The sequence below is a fragment of the Notamacropus eugenii genome, chromosome 2 (genome assembly GCF_028372415.1).
Source record: "Notamacropus eugenii isolate mMacEug1 chromosome 2, mMacEug1.pri_v2, whole genome shotgun sequence".
NCBI lineage: Eukaryota > Metazoa > Chordata > Mammalia > Diprotodontia > Macropodidae > Notamacropus > Notamacropus eugenii.
Window position 1 is genome coordinate 327,431,507 of NC_092873.1, and position 13,714 is coordinate 327,445,220.

The 13,714-nt window shown below is 38.7% G+C and overlaps 1 protein-coding gene across 6 annotated transcripts in view; it reads right to left on the minus strand.

The window, feature by feature from the left end:
* The window catches only part of PECAM1 (platelet and endothelial cell adhesion molecule 1), a 101,969-nt gene that overhangs the window by 70,648 nt on the left and 17,607 nt on the right, over nucleotides 1–13,714 (minus strand). For all 6 annotated transcript variants that reach the window (XM_072645422.1, XM_072645417.1, XM_072645420.1 and 3 more), the window contains 3 exons: nucleotides 12,127–12,426; nucleotides 6,911–7,189; nucleotides 344–592 (listed from right to left, as the gene is read on the minus strand). In XM_072645422.1, the coding sequence (XP_072501523.1) occupies nucleotides 344–592; nucleotides 6,911–7,189; nucleotides 12,127–12,426 (828 nt within the window). The remainder of the gene's footprint in view (nucleotides 1–343; nucleotides 593–6,910; nucleotides 7,190–12,126; nucleotides 12,427–13,714) is intronic.

Genomic DNA, 13,714 nt, shown 5'->3' on the forward strand with positions numbered 1-13,714 from the left:
AAAAACCCTCAGCAACGTTCTTGAGTTGTCTGTTCAAACAAGCTGCTGTCTAGGCAAGTTAGAACTTTGCAAAGTGCCGGCCCAGTCTTAACATTGGTGTTTTCTGTCATGTGGTCAAGCAGAAGCAAATAATAATACTGGCAAAAAACTCTTTCTACGACACAGCTCTAGGTGCTTGTGCTCTGCATTTTCCGTTGGTTTCTTCATTTCTCCACTCACCATCCCACCACTTTCTGACTCACCTTTTGAATTCTGTTTAGCACTGAGTACTAGAGAAACAGCAGCTCTATTCAGAGTCTTTTCCATCTTTTGGTCTCCTACACATAAATAAACATTTACTCACCAAAAACAGATAACTGTACTGGATCACTTTCCTTGATGACATTGTGGATTGCAGCAAGGCATCTGTATGTCCCACTGTCATGTACCCAGGCCCTCTTTGTAAAGTTCTGAGAATTTGTTATTGTTGTATTCTCCTTCTGGATAGTGAAATTGGCATGTGAAGACCCTGAGATCTGACAGGATAGGTCTAGCTTCCCACCTTCATCCAGATGGTTGGAAGAAATCAGCAGCTGGGGTTTGGAAAATAACTCTGTAAAGAACAAAGAGCAGCAATGATGTGTAGTTGGGCACCACTCCAAAGCTACTAAAGGAAAGGGAAAGGAATATCAATGAGGAGGACGTTTCCACTGACCTACTTTTTGACAGAAACAATCAACCCCGTGAAAGATAAAAGGAGAACAGACTTGCCCTTCACAGACTGACTTAGTACAGTGCTTGGCATATCGTAGGTGCTTGTTAAATGTTTGTTGATTGGCTGATTAACACTAGCCTCCCTCTCCAGGCTTATTTCATGTTACTTCTCTTTCTGTACTCTTAGAAGGGCAATGTGGTGCAGTAGATAGAGAACTGGTCTCAAAACCAGAAAGAATTGGGTTCGCGGTCCCACTGCTGACACATAGAGGCTCCAGGACCCAGGGCAAACCTTCCAGTCTTTCAATTCTCTAGACAAACCTTTCATTTAGAAGGTGCTGTCCTGAACTGGTAGGCGTACTGTCTTCACCTAGAAGATCACTGTATCAATGAAATTACAGATCCGGTCCCTATCTCACATAATCTTAAATTTCAGTCAGATTGGCTTACTTGCTACCCCCTGTATTCCAGTTCAGGCATTCCTGTCTCTGCATAGGCTGTCCCTTATGCCTGTAATGTATTCTTTTCCTCATTTCCACTTAACCGGTAGCTATTCTAAGGCCAGACCTGAAGTCAGGAAGACAAAAACTCAAATCCAACTTCAGACACTTACTAACTATGTGACCCTGGGAAAACCACGTAAAATCTCTGTTTGCCTCAATTTTCTTATCTGTAAAATGAAGAAAATAATTATACCTAACTCTCAGGGTTGTTGTAAGGAGCAAACAAGATAATAATTGCAAAGTACTTAGCACAATGCCTGTCACATAGTAGGCTCCATATAAATTGTAGCTATCATCAACATCATTATTATTACATTTTCAGTTTCAAAAACTCCTTTTGTGTGCCACCTCCTATAGGAAGCCTCTTCCTGATCCTCCTAGCTGTTAATGCTCGTTCCCTCCTCAAAATATTTTGTATCTAAACTGTGTCCCTAGTTAAAATTCCAGTAGAATATGAATTTCTTAAGGCTAGGGGCTGATTTTTTTCTTGCTGATTTTTATTTTGTGTCTGTATTTCCAAGGCTTAGCATACGTAGTGTCTTAAATATAATAGGAGTTGAACAAATGCTTGCTGAATTGAACTGAGTTCAACCTGGTGAATTCTTAAATCAAAAATTTTAATGTTTCTTAGCTTGGGAATCACAGAATCATAGCATATCAGAGATGAAAGGAATATTAAAAATCCCTTAGTCCAACCCTCTCATTCTACAGGAGGGCAACTATGTGGGCACAGTGGATAGACTATTGGACTTGGAGTCAGAAAGACCTGAGATCAAATTCTACCTTCAATTTCCTCATCTGTAAAATGGGGATAGGAATACCACATACCTTCCACAGTTGTTGTGAAGGTCAAATAAGATAACATTTATAAATTGCTTTGCAAATCTTAAAGCACTATATAAGTGCTAGTGATGACGATGATGCACACTGAGACCCAGAAAAATGAAGTGACTAGCCTGAGATCACTTTAAGTAGTAAGTGACAGAACCAGGATTTGAACACAAGTTCAATGTTCTTCCTACACTAGGCTATAGAATCGTAGATTTAGAGTTGAAAGAGACTTCATACTAATGGTATATTGAAGCCAGTTCATACTAGCTCACAAGAGCTGATTATTAAATTTTCAATGTGAACATTTACATCTTGAAAATTTGTCCAAATCCACAAATGAGGGCTTGATTTATTGTTCTGTTTATTGTCTGGACTTAAGAAAGTGATGAATAAAATGTTAATAATTCGGATTAAACTTAAAAGTATGTTGTATGTACATTTTTTCTTATAGAGCGGATTGTTAAACATTTACCAGTATACCACTATCTTATTCATTTTCTAATCAAATCCTTGCATTTTATAAATGGGAAAACTAAGGCCTCAAAGGTTAAATGCTTTGACTAAGGTCACATAATTAGTAAAGAGCAGCTCCAGGATTCCAACCCTGGTCCTTAAACTCCAAATTCAGCACTCTTTCAACTACACCACACTTCCTGCTTTGAGATCTAGTTAGTTTCCTGATAAGCTGGGAAGGAAGAGGGACAGACAGAGACAGAAAGAAGAGAAAAAGAGAGAGAGGGAAAGAGAGGGGGAGAGAGAGAGAGACAATGACAGAGAAAGAGACAGAGAAAAGGGGGGAGGGAGGGAGGGAGAGAGAGAGAGAGAGAGAGAGAGACTCCTCTCCTAAATACAGAGCAAATTGTTCTTTTGAAACACTTGGTTCTACTTTTCAGTCTCTCACTTCCAAACCAAGACTTCTCTGTCCAGCTGACATATAGGAAAAAAATATATATTTGAGAGAGACATTACAATATGAAAACAGAGAATCTCTCTGATGATCATACTGTCTAAACTAGCACCTCCTGATTCTGCAGAATGGGAAGGTTAAAAAAAATAAAGAAAAAAGTTTATCATAGCTTTAGAGCTAGGAGGGACCTTAGTAAGTTACAGAAACATTTCCAGAATAGAGAAAGAGGAAAGGCTGGACACCACTGGGGGACTTACCAAAGGTATCTCATAACTAGTTTACCACCAGACAGAGCCTACTAAATAGCTAAGATTTAGCAATGGAACCAAAAGTTAATATCCACAAGAAATCAAAAACATGTCCAAAAACAAGTATTGGACAAATGATTGTGTCAAATGAATCTCTTAACTGAAACAAAAATTCACTTTCAGTTAAGGTGCTGACAAAAGAAAGATCATGAAGGAGAAGTGCAACTTACCTAGTCCCAATGAATGCCTGAAAAGACCCCAGAAAAACCAATGATGAAGAAGATGAAAAAAGAAACAGAAATAAATTCTTGTATGCACTCCAGAATGGCACAAACACACAACAGGTACCACCTCAGGGAATCTTGTGCAAACTCAGATAAAGATTCAAGGTAAAATGTAATAATCCTGAGGTTCTGCCTAATACCTATCAAATTAGCAAAAAGAACAAAAAAAGGAAAACAACAATTATTGGAGGGGGTACAGGCAGATGGGCACATTCATATATTACTGGTAGAGAAATGTTTGGTCCAAACATTCTAGGAAGTGTTTTGGAGTTCTACCCCAAAAGTCAGTAAACTGAGCATATCCTTTGACCCAGAAAACCACTACGAAGCCTATACTCTGAAAAGATCAAAGGAAAAGGAAAAGTACATATGTACAAAAGTATTTATGGTAGCTTTTTTTTTTTGTAGAAAAGACCTGGAAACAATCGTAGTGTACCCATAAGTTGGGTAATGGATGAATAAATGATGGCATATAATTAATGGACTGTTATTTTATTATAAGAAATTATAAAAGGGATGGTTTCAGAGATACCTGGGAAGACTTGCCTGAAGTGATGCACAGTGAAGTGGTCAGAACCAGAAGAACAATCTGTGTATCAGTGACAACATCATTAAAGACAAACAATTCTGTAGCACTTAAGAACTATGGTCAATGCAAAGACTGACCACAATTCTAGAAGACTGATAATAAATCCTGCTACCCACCTCCTAATGGAGAAATAATTGATTCGGGATGCAGAAGGACCTTATATTACATAAATGGGTCACATAAGAAAAAAGTATACAAATATAGGGGAAAAGAATATGTAAATGTATGAAAGTGCAGGGGAAGTAGACATTACATGATCTCACAAAGACACACAAAGAGTTTGGTGCAAAAATGAGCAATGGGAGGAAAGTGAGAAAAGGGAAAGGGTGAAACAAGATATAAATGGAAGGGTAGATTCAGGGAAGAAAAAGTCACAAGCAAGGCAGATCACCTTTGCAATGTTAGTGGTCCTCTTTGAGAATGAAGGATGAACAACAGTCATAAGTAAAATGAACTTACTTCAGAGAATGGCTCATAAAAGGCAAGGGGAATTTGAAAGAGAGAAGGAAAACTTAAATGTCTGAGATCAGAGCTTGGGCTTGGTGAAGAAAGGATAGAATTGAAACAGACGATAGCGTTTAAAGATTGTTGTTGTTCCTAACTCACTTCACTTGTGTCCAACTCTTTGCCACTCTGGGGTTTTCTTGGCAAAGATACTGGAGTACTTTGCCATTTCCTTCCCGAGTTCATTTTACAGATGAGGAAACTGAGGCAAACAGGGTTAAGTGACTTGACCAGGATCACACAACTAGTAAGTGTCTGAGGCCAGATTTGAACTCAGGAAGATGAGTCTTCTTGACCTCAGTCCTGGCACTCTATCCATTGTGCTGCCTAGCTGCTCCCAGTTAAATATTACTAGTGTTAATCAGTTTCCTTCTTTTGCTCCACCTCCCTTTTTCATCATAAAGAAGGGAATAAAAGGAAAAGAGGAAAACATATGCATCATGAAAATGATTAATATAAACTCATCCATAAAATAAAGGTATGCAGTATAATGGATTAGAAAGCAGAATTCAGCAGTCTGTAGCATACAAGAAACACACTTTAAATATAAAGATCCACACAGAATTTAAATGAGGGACTGGAGCAGAAATTATTATGCTACAGGCAAATTCAGAAAAGCAGGGTAGCAATTATGATCTCAGAAAAGGCAACAATAAAAACGTATGTGGTTAAAGGACATAAGCAATGTAGTTACATTATACATAAAGGCACCATAGATGATAAAATAATGCCAAGCTTTAATATTTATGGAACAAATGGCATAACATCTAAATACTTGAAGGAAAATTTATTAAATTATGAGAAGAAATAAACAGTGGAATTATAGTGATGAGATAACTCAATGTAATCCCTTTCAGAAATAGGAAAAGTAACAGAAGGATAAATAAGAGAGGAGTTAATGTCCTAAATAAAATTTTGGAAGATAGCTCTCTGGTAGTTACTAAAAGGGAATATGAAGAAATATACATATTCATAGTTATGTTTGGTGACTTTACACCATGTCCCAAATGAATAAAACTGATGCATAAAAACATAAATATGAGACACATTTCTTGCCCAGAACAATGCAATAAAATTATAATCAATAAAAATTATAAGTTTTGGGGTAAAAATTTTAAACTTAAATGAAGAACAAATAATTTCATCTTAAAGAATTGGCAGATCGAAATACAAGTAATAGAAGTAACAGATAATTTCTTTAGGGAAAATTGGGGGAAAAATGAGACAACCTAATAAAACTTTGGGACACTGTCAACAAAGTTCTTAGATGAAAATCTTAAACACTCTAATCAGTAAAAGAGAAAAAAAAAACAAATTAATGAATTAGACAGGCCAGAAAACTAGAAAAGACAAAATATCAAAAAAATTCCAGCTAAACACAAAAAATAGAAATTATGAAAATCAAAGGATATATAAACAAAACTGAAAATAAAAAATAATCCATTGAATTGGTGAATAAAACTAGGAACCTTAAGAAACTAATAAAGAAATTAAACTAATAGCTAATCTAATAAAAGAATGGACAATCAAATTACAAATATCAAAAATAGAAAAGAATTTACAACAAATGAAGAGTGAATAAATGGTATTATTTGAAATTATTTTGCCAAACTATAGGCCAACAAAATTTTAAATAAAAAAAAAATAAATATTTACAAAAATATATACAATACTCAGTACAAGAAATAGAGACTTTGAATAACCAATCTCAGAAAAAGAAATTAAATATACTATTAAAAAATTCCCAGAGAAAAAAATACCCCAAACCAATGAATTATATCAAACATTTGAAGAATAGCTAATTATAATATAATGTAAATTATTTGCAAAAATAGAGAAAGAATACAAAGTCTTAGCAGAAGAAATAAAAATCAGGCAGAAAAAAGAACACACTACCCCATTCATCCTATCTAGTATGAGGCTTGTTCTGAAAATCTTTTCAGTAAGTCTATAGAAGGTGAGCTTGCAACCTAGTACTTTTATTCAATTACAAATGATCAATTATTTTATTCCCCCAGCACAAGTTCACCAAATGATAAACATTAAAAAAAATGGAAGCAGGATAGTGACTTAACCCAGGACTGTTTCTATCTGAGTCTCATTGAACATAAAGGGGAGAAGAAGAAAATAAAAGTATTAACAACAGTAACAGCAAAGGCAGGGATAGCATTTTCTCACTCTGTATTTCTCCTAGCACCAGACACAAGGTTTGGCATGGAACAGGCAAATCAACAGTACTTAATGAATGAATGGAAGCAGCAAGTTCCTATTGGACAGCAACATTTCAGAGTCTACAGCTAATCTGTGCAACATTTTTCTCTAGTTAAGCTCATGTTAGTGACTTTTCTCACCTGTGATATTGATGAACACGCTGTTGACTTTAGATATCTTGCTGGATTCCACTTTGCAGGTGTAGTTCCCCATGTGTTCCACTCTGGCTATTGGAGTGAAGTAAGTAACTTCTGTCCCTTCCTTATTGTAGGCCACAATCTTTCTGTCTTTCTGGATGATGATTTCACGGTCCTCCAGAAACATATGTGTCACTCGGATGGTGCATTTAAGTTTGAGGGGATCTCCTTCTGTGATCTCTCCTTCAGGTGTTATTTGGAAACTAGGGATTGAAAACGTTTCTGCAAAAGAATGAACAAGAGTTCTTGGGCATGGGGTCAAGGTGATTCTTGCTACTTCTTTCTTTTAAACATCCATCCTTTATGATTTTTAAAGCATCATTCACTTCCCTTTCCTCCTTTCCCTTAGACTCCCCTACCTGCCTTCAGAAAGAACAGGGCAGCAAAACAAGTTTACATGTGAAGCAGGTCTTCATAGGCGCCATTCCATGTAAAGTCCCCTCTCTACTAAGAAATGGTAAATTACTTCTATTTTCCTTGCTGCCTCCCTTCTGTAAACCATTGTTTTCTTCAAAGCCTTTCCATTGTCATGCTTTCCTCTCTATAGTCATAGTGCCCCTCCATTTTCCTACTTTATCTTTGCGTATGTATAGGGAAAAAGGGGGATATATACAAGAAATGTTATGAAAGACTCCCAACCTAGTGGTGTCATCCTTGATTTCTCACTATCTCTCATCTCCTATATCCAATCTTTTGACAAAGCCTGTTGGTCTCACCTTTACAGCATCTTTCTAATAGATCGTCTTCTCTCCTCAAACATTGCCACCATTTTGGTTCAGGCCTTCATCACCTCACAACTGGACTAGTGCAATAATCTACTGGTGAGACTGCCTACCTCAAGTCTCCTCCCACTTCAACCCATCTTCCATTTTGCATCCAAAGTTATTTTCCTAAATTGAAGGTCCATTCATGTCATCTCCATTTTCCTCCTTCAGTAAACTCCAGTGTTTCCCTATCATCTCCAGGATCAAATATAAAATCCTCTATTTGGCATTCAAAGATCTGCATAACCTGGTTCCTCCTGACCCAACCTGTCCAGTCTTCTTACATTATCTCATCTTTTTATCTCATCAAATGAGATCATATTTTGGTAAAAGTACTTAGCACAGTGCTTGTCACACAGCAGATACCTCATATATGCTTATTGACTGACTGAGAAGTAGAAACAATAAGAATTGAAATTAGACTGACAACACCGAGATTGTAAACCTCCTCCTTAGAGTTCCATCCTTCTCCTATAACTGCATATAACTACAACTTTCTTCTGCCTCTAAGGAACAAAATTCCTTGTCTTTCAAGTCCCTTCTGCTGTCTGACTTAGAAGCAAATGACAAGACTGATAATAGCTCCCATTTACATAGCAAAATGCTTTGCCTCGTAAAAACATTAATAGGACAAATAAGATTTTCTTATTATTCTCAATTCATAGAATAAAAAAACTTAGACAAAGGAAGGTTAAATGATTTACATAGGGTCACATAGATACCAAGTGTGGGAACTGGGAATTAAACCCAGGTCTCCTGACTTTATTCCAACACTCTCTCTGCTAGCAATAGATGTGCTTGCCTATTTTGGCTAACAAACAAGTCTTGCAACCTTGACTTTATCCTTGACTACCTCAGTCCAGACCCACCTCACCTTTCATCTAGATTACTGACAAGTCCTCCCCCTCACTTTCCCTGTCCTCTCTCCTCACAGCTGCCAACCGCATGATTCTTAAACATTGATCTGACAACGTCATTCCTCTGTACAAATAAACTCCATGGCTCCCTATTATCTCAGGAATAAAATACAAACTCCTCATTTAGCTTTGTAAAACCTTTCCCAACTTGACCCCAACCTATCTTTCTCACCTCGGAGAACACTGTTCCTCTCTCACACTCTACTGATCCAGCCAAACTGCTCATTTCTGTTCCCCACATATGGTGTTCTGTCTCTTGCCTGTGGGCTTCTGCACCGCCCAGGCTCCATTCCTGGAGCATACCCCCTTCTCACCTAGACTTCACAGAATTCCTTTCTTCCTTCCACTCAGTTCAGTTCTACATTCTGCATGAAAGTTTTCTTGAAGCTTTCAATAGCTAGTGCCCTGCTTGCAAACTATATTGCTTTTAACTATTTTGCATTTATCTTTGTATGCATATCCTGATTAGAATTTAAGATCCTTGAAAATGAGTATTGTTTCACTTATCCTCTTTATATCCTGAGGTTTGGGTTTTGATGGCTCAGAGTGAGTGGACATAGCAATTTTTTTTCCGTTCTGGCCAGAAATTCTAAGGTTCCTGCCCTCCCAGATTGCTTCTTTGAAGAAGGTAAAATAGGCGATCTTTTGTCTCAATTCTAATCTAGTCTTTAATCACTAAATGGGTGTTGCCTCAGACAAACTGTGACCTGGGAAAGACCTTAGCTGAAAAAGACCCAAGTCTTCTTCCACTGCATCCTGGGCCATTGCTAGACTGATATCTTGCCACTAGACTTCACTGACTCTGGAGGAGAGAGTGAGACTCATGACTTTGCCCACTTCTGACTCACTTAAATCCAATTCACTTGCAAGTCAAGATTATCACCCTCCTGAGGTCCTCTGAGTACAAAGGACAAACAATAATTATATCCTGAGAACCCAGTGTGGTATCTGACAAATAGTAGGTGCTTGAGAAATCATTGATTGCTTTTCTAGCCAATGTCAATAAGTCAATAAGCATTTATTAAGTACCTACTATGTGCCAGAGAAGCAAGAAAGAGTGACCCAAAACCGGGAAAAGAAGAAGGAAGCCCCCTGGGGGGTGGGGAGTGTTCCTCTCTTCTCACTCTCGAGTCTCTCTCTCTGTCTCTCTGTCTCTCTGTCTCTCTCTCTCTCTGTCTCTCTCTCTCTCTCTCTCTCTCTCTCTCTCTCTCTCTCCTGACACTCACTAGCTGTGTGACCTTGGACCAGTCACTTAACCCCAATTGCCTCAACCTGGGTCATTTCCAGTCATCCTGATGAATATCTGGTCACTGGATTCAGATGGCTCTGGAGGAGAAGTGAGGCTGGTGAGCTGCACAGCCCTCCCTCACTCAAAACAAAGTCAAGGGCAAGTCGTGTCATTATCTCTCTGATAGCATGGTCTTCTTCGGCAACAAAGGACGAACACACACACAACTATGTGCCAGGCACTGGGGATCCAAAAAAAGACAACAGATAGTTCCTGCCCTTAAAAAGCTCATAATCTAATGGTAGAGACGATATACAAGCAACTATGTACAAATAAGCTATATTAGCATAAACAGGAAAGAATCAACAGAGGGAAGGCGCTAGAATCAAGGGGGACTGGGAAGTCTTCCAGTAGAAGATGGGACTTTCGCTGGGGCTTGAAGGAAGCCAGGGAAGCCAGGAGGTGAGGGTGAGGAGGGAAGGTGTCTCAGGCATGGGAAACAAACGATGAAAATTCCTGGAACCAAGAGATGGAAACAAGAGATTCTTGTTGAAGGAACAGCAAGGAGGCTAGTGTCATTGGATCAAAAACTACAGAGAGGCAGGTAAGATTGGAAAGGTAGGAAGGGGTTAGATCAAGGGTGGGGAACCTGCAGATTGGAGGCCATATGAGGCCATCTAGGTCCGTGGGTACAGTCTTTTGACTGAGTCCAAGTTTTACTGAAGAAATTCTTTTAATAAGAGGATTTGTTCTGTGAAGTTCAGATGCAGTCAAAGGGCGGCACTTGAGGATGCACTTTGAGGCTGCAGATTCCCTACCCCTGATTTAATGGCAAACTGAAAACAGTATCTTACATGAGATAAGCTACCTAATTCACTTCCTAAACCTTTCCTCTGTATTCTTTCCATGCCAGTCACACCCCCTCTGCTGTGACTGTGAAACTCATTCCAGTTTAAAGTGATTGATTGGTGGTGGTGCTTGAGCATCACATTAGGGGTTTCTTTGTTAGATTTTCTTTTCCTTGAGAGCATCATGTGGCAAGTCTTGACAAAGCAATTCAGGCACATTTGCATGATGCCTCAAGTGTAGGAAGAACTTACTGGTTGGAAAGGCAATTTCCTTCCTGTGCATTTGTTTGGCAAATGTACACACCATCTTCCCCCAAAAAGAATGTAAGCTACTTATGGGAAGTTATTGCTTGATTTTTGTCTCTTTCCCTAGCATAGTGTTTGCTACATAGTCAACACTTAATAAACACTTGTGGATTAATTGATTCTGCCTCTGTTCTCTTGTAAAACAAATGGGATGGAGGAATAGATAGCACGTGTCAATACAAAGGTTTAGGGATAGGGCAGACATGACGGCCTAAGATAAAGATGTTTAAAGAGCACTACATTAGAATCTCCTCATATGATGCCTTGCACTGAATACTCTAAGGCTACATCCCCTGTTTTCTTTTTCTGCCCTGAGATCATTTACCATGTCATTTCATTGATTCTTTTCATCCAAGATCTACTCAATTAACAGTAAGACTGTTAGGGGGTGAGAGGGGGCAGCCATCCCTCATCTTGGTACCATTAATAGGGGACTTCTTCTGTGCCTTTTGGAGATGTGGCACTATAAAATTACAATCTAAGAGTAGGAAGGAGGCTCAAAGGTCATCTGGTCCAACTCCTACCTAAGAATCTCAAATATCCCCAACAAGAAATCCTCAAGCCTATGCTTGAAAACATCTAGTGAGTGAGGAGGAACCCATCTCCTCCCAAAGCAACCCATTCCTCCTTGGTATGGCTCTAATTATTAGTAAATGTTCCCTTATATTGAGCTGAAATCCATCCCACTGTAATTTCCATTTATTGCTCCTAGTTTTGTCCTCTGGGGCTAAGCAGAATAAATCTAAGTCTTCCTCATATAGTTCTTCAAAGACTTAACCTAAACATCCTACATTCTTCCAATCACATTGTATGCCATAGTCTCTTGTTCCTTTACCATTTAGGTCACTCTCTTCTAGATCCAAAAGCCATTTTCCACAGGGGGCCCCTGGGACCTCCAGATCTGACCTTCCCTATTCTGGAATCACTGACACTGAGCTAAATGAGTCATCACACCCTGCCCCCCAAAAAAATCTTAAGTCAATGCTACAGTCTTGAGAGAAAATTGCCCAGATAATGGGATCAGATGGTGGTATCTTTATTCCCAAACCAAACTTGCATACCACAATAACAATGGAAATGGAAAAAGAACTCTGACCTCTCACAGTGACCAGGTCACTCTTTGTGAATTCTGAGGCCTCGAAGAAATTCCCAAAAGAGATCTTGGCCTGGCATTGAAAAATTAAAACATGGTCTTGTTCTTCTATTGGGAAATCCAGCATCACATAATTTTGATTCAGGGCCAGCTTTTCTTTTTTCTGCTTGACAATATCCATTTCCAGTTTTTCAATTATAAAATATATCGGAGGCTTCTCCTCAGGCACCGAACACTCAACCGTCACCCTGCTTCCTTCCATCACTTCCATCTTGTCCACTGTAACCCTAGGACGCGGAACTCCTTTGTGGAAAAAGAAAAGAAAATAATGTGAGTTTGGTCTGGAGTCATAAACTAGTCTCTCTTGGATTATTTCTGGGATCAGGTTAGTCTGATGGTTGGCTTGACCTTTTCTTAAACATGCAATTAGTGCAACGACCTTTCATTAGATCCTTATTAGGTGTCTGGTACCTTGTGAGGTGCTATGAAGGGAATAGATAAAAAGAAGTTTAAGACATGATCCAAGCCTTCAAGAGTCCACAATTTCCCTAGGGAATAGATAAATAAGTAGGATAGGAAAATCCTGGACTCCAAAATGTAAAGAGCACTGTCAAACATCTGTACTCCTTCTGCAGAGTAGAAAAAAAACCTGAATTTAGTTCACACACCAAGGCACCCCTACGCGCATGCGCACACACATACACACACACACACACACACACACACACACACACACACACACACACACACACACACACACACACACACACACCCAACTCCTCCCTTGGCAGCAATCACCCACCCCAGCAATAGCCTTACATACAATATCCCATCTCTCCCCCAACCTCAACTGCATTGTCCAGGTGTCATAATTGTTTGAACATTTGAAATGAAAAAGGAAAGACAAAGTAAGTCATCAAGTACTAAAGTGAATATAAATCTAGTGCCCAAAATGTATGGAACAGACAAGAGTGAGTGGTGAGAAATTGAAGACCTACATATGGATTGAAATTATCAAGGAAGAATTTCATGGGAGTAGGTGATTCTTGGAGAATGAATAATATTTAAATAGTAGCAACACCTCAGACCTGGGAGGTTGGAAGTATAGATATGTTATCCTCATTCCACCCATGAAGTAACTGCCCACGGTCTATCAGCTGGTAAACCTAGACTGGAAGCCAGATCTCTTAACTCCAAATTCATCATGTTCTTTCCACCACATCAGTGTGTGTGTGTGTGTGTGTGTGTGTGTGTGTGTGTGTGTGTGTGTGTGTGTGTGTGTGTAAATCATCATCATCATCATACTGCAGTGGAGGGTTTGGGAGTAAAAGAAGGCAGAGAAAAGGAAGGGTTAATATGAATAAATGCTGGGAGTTAAGAACCACAAGGTATCTTTGGGAGACAGTGAGAAGACTGGCATGACTCACTAAAATATAGTTCACATTTATATAGCTTTTTACAATTTATAAAGTTTTTAACCCCATAATAATGCCAAATTAGTCAATGCAAGTATTATTACCCGCTTTTTACGGATAAAGACACAGGTTCAGAGAGTTAAGTGACTTAAGAAAATAGACAGAGTTTGGGTTTT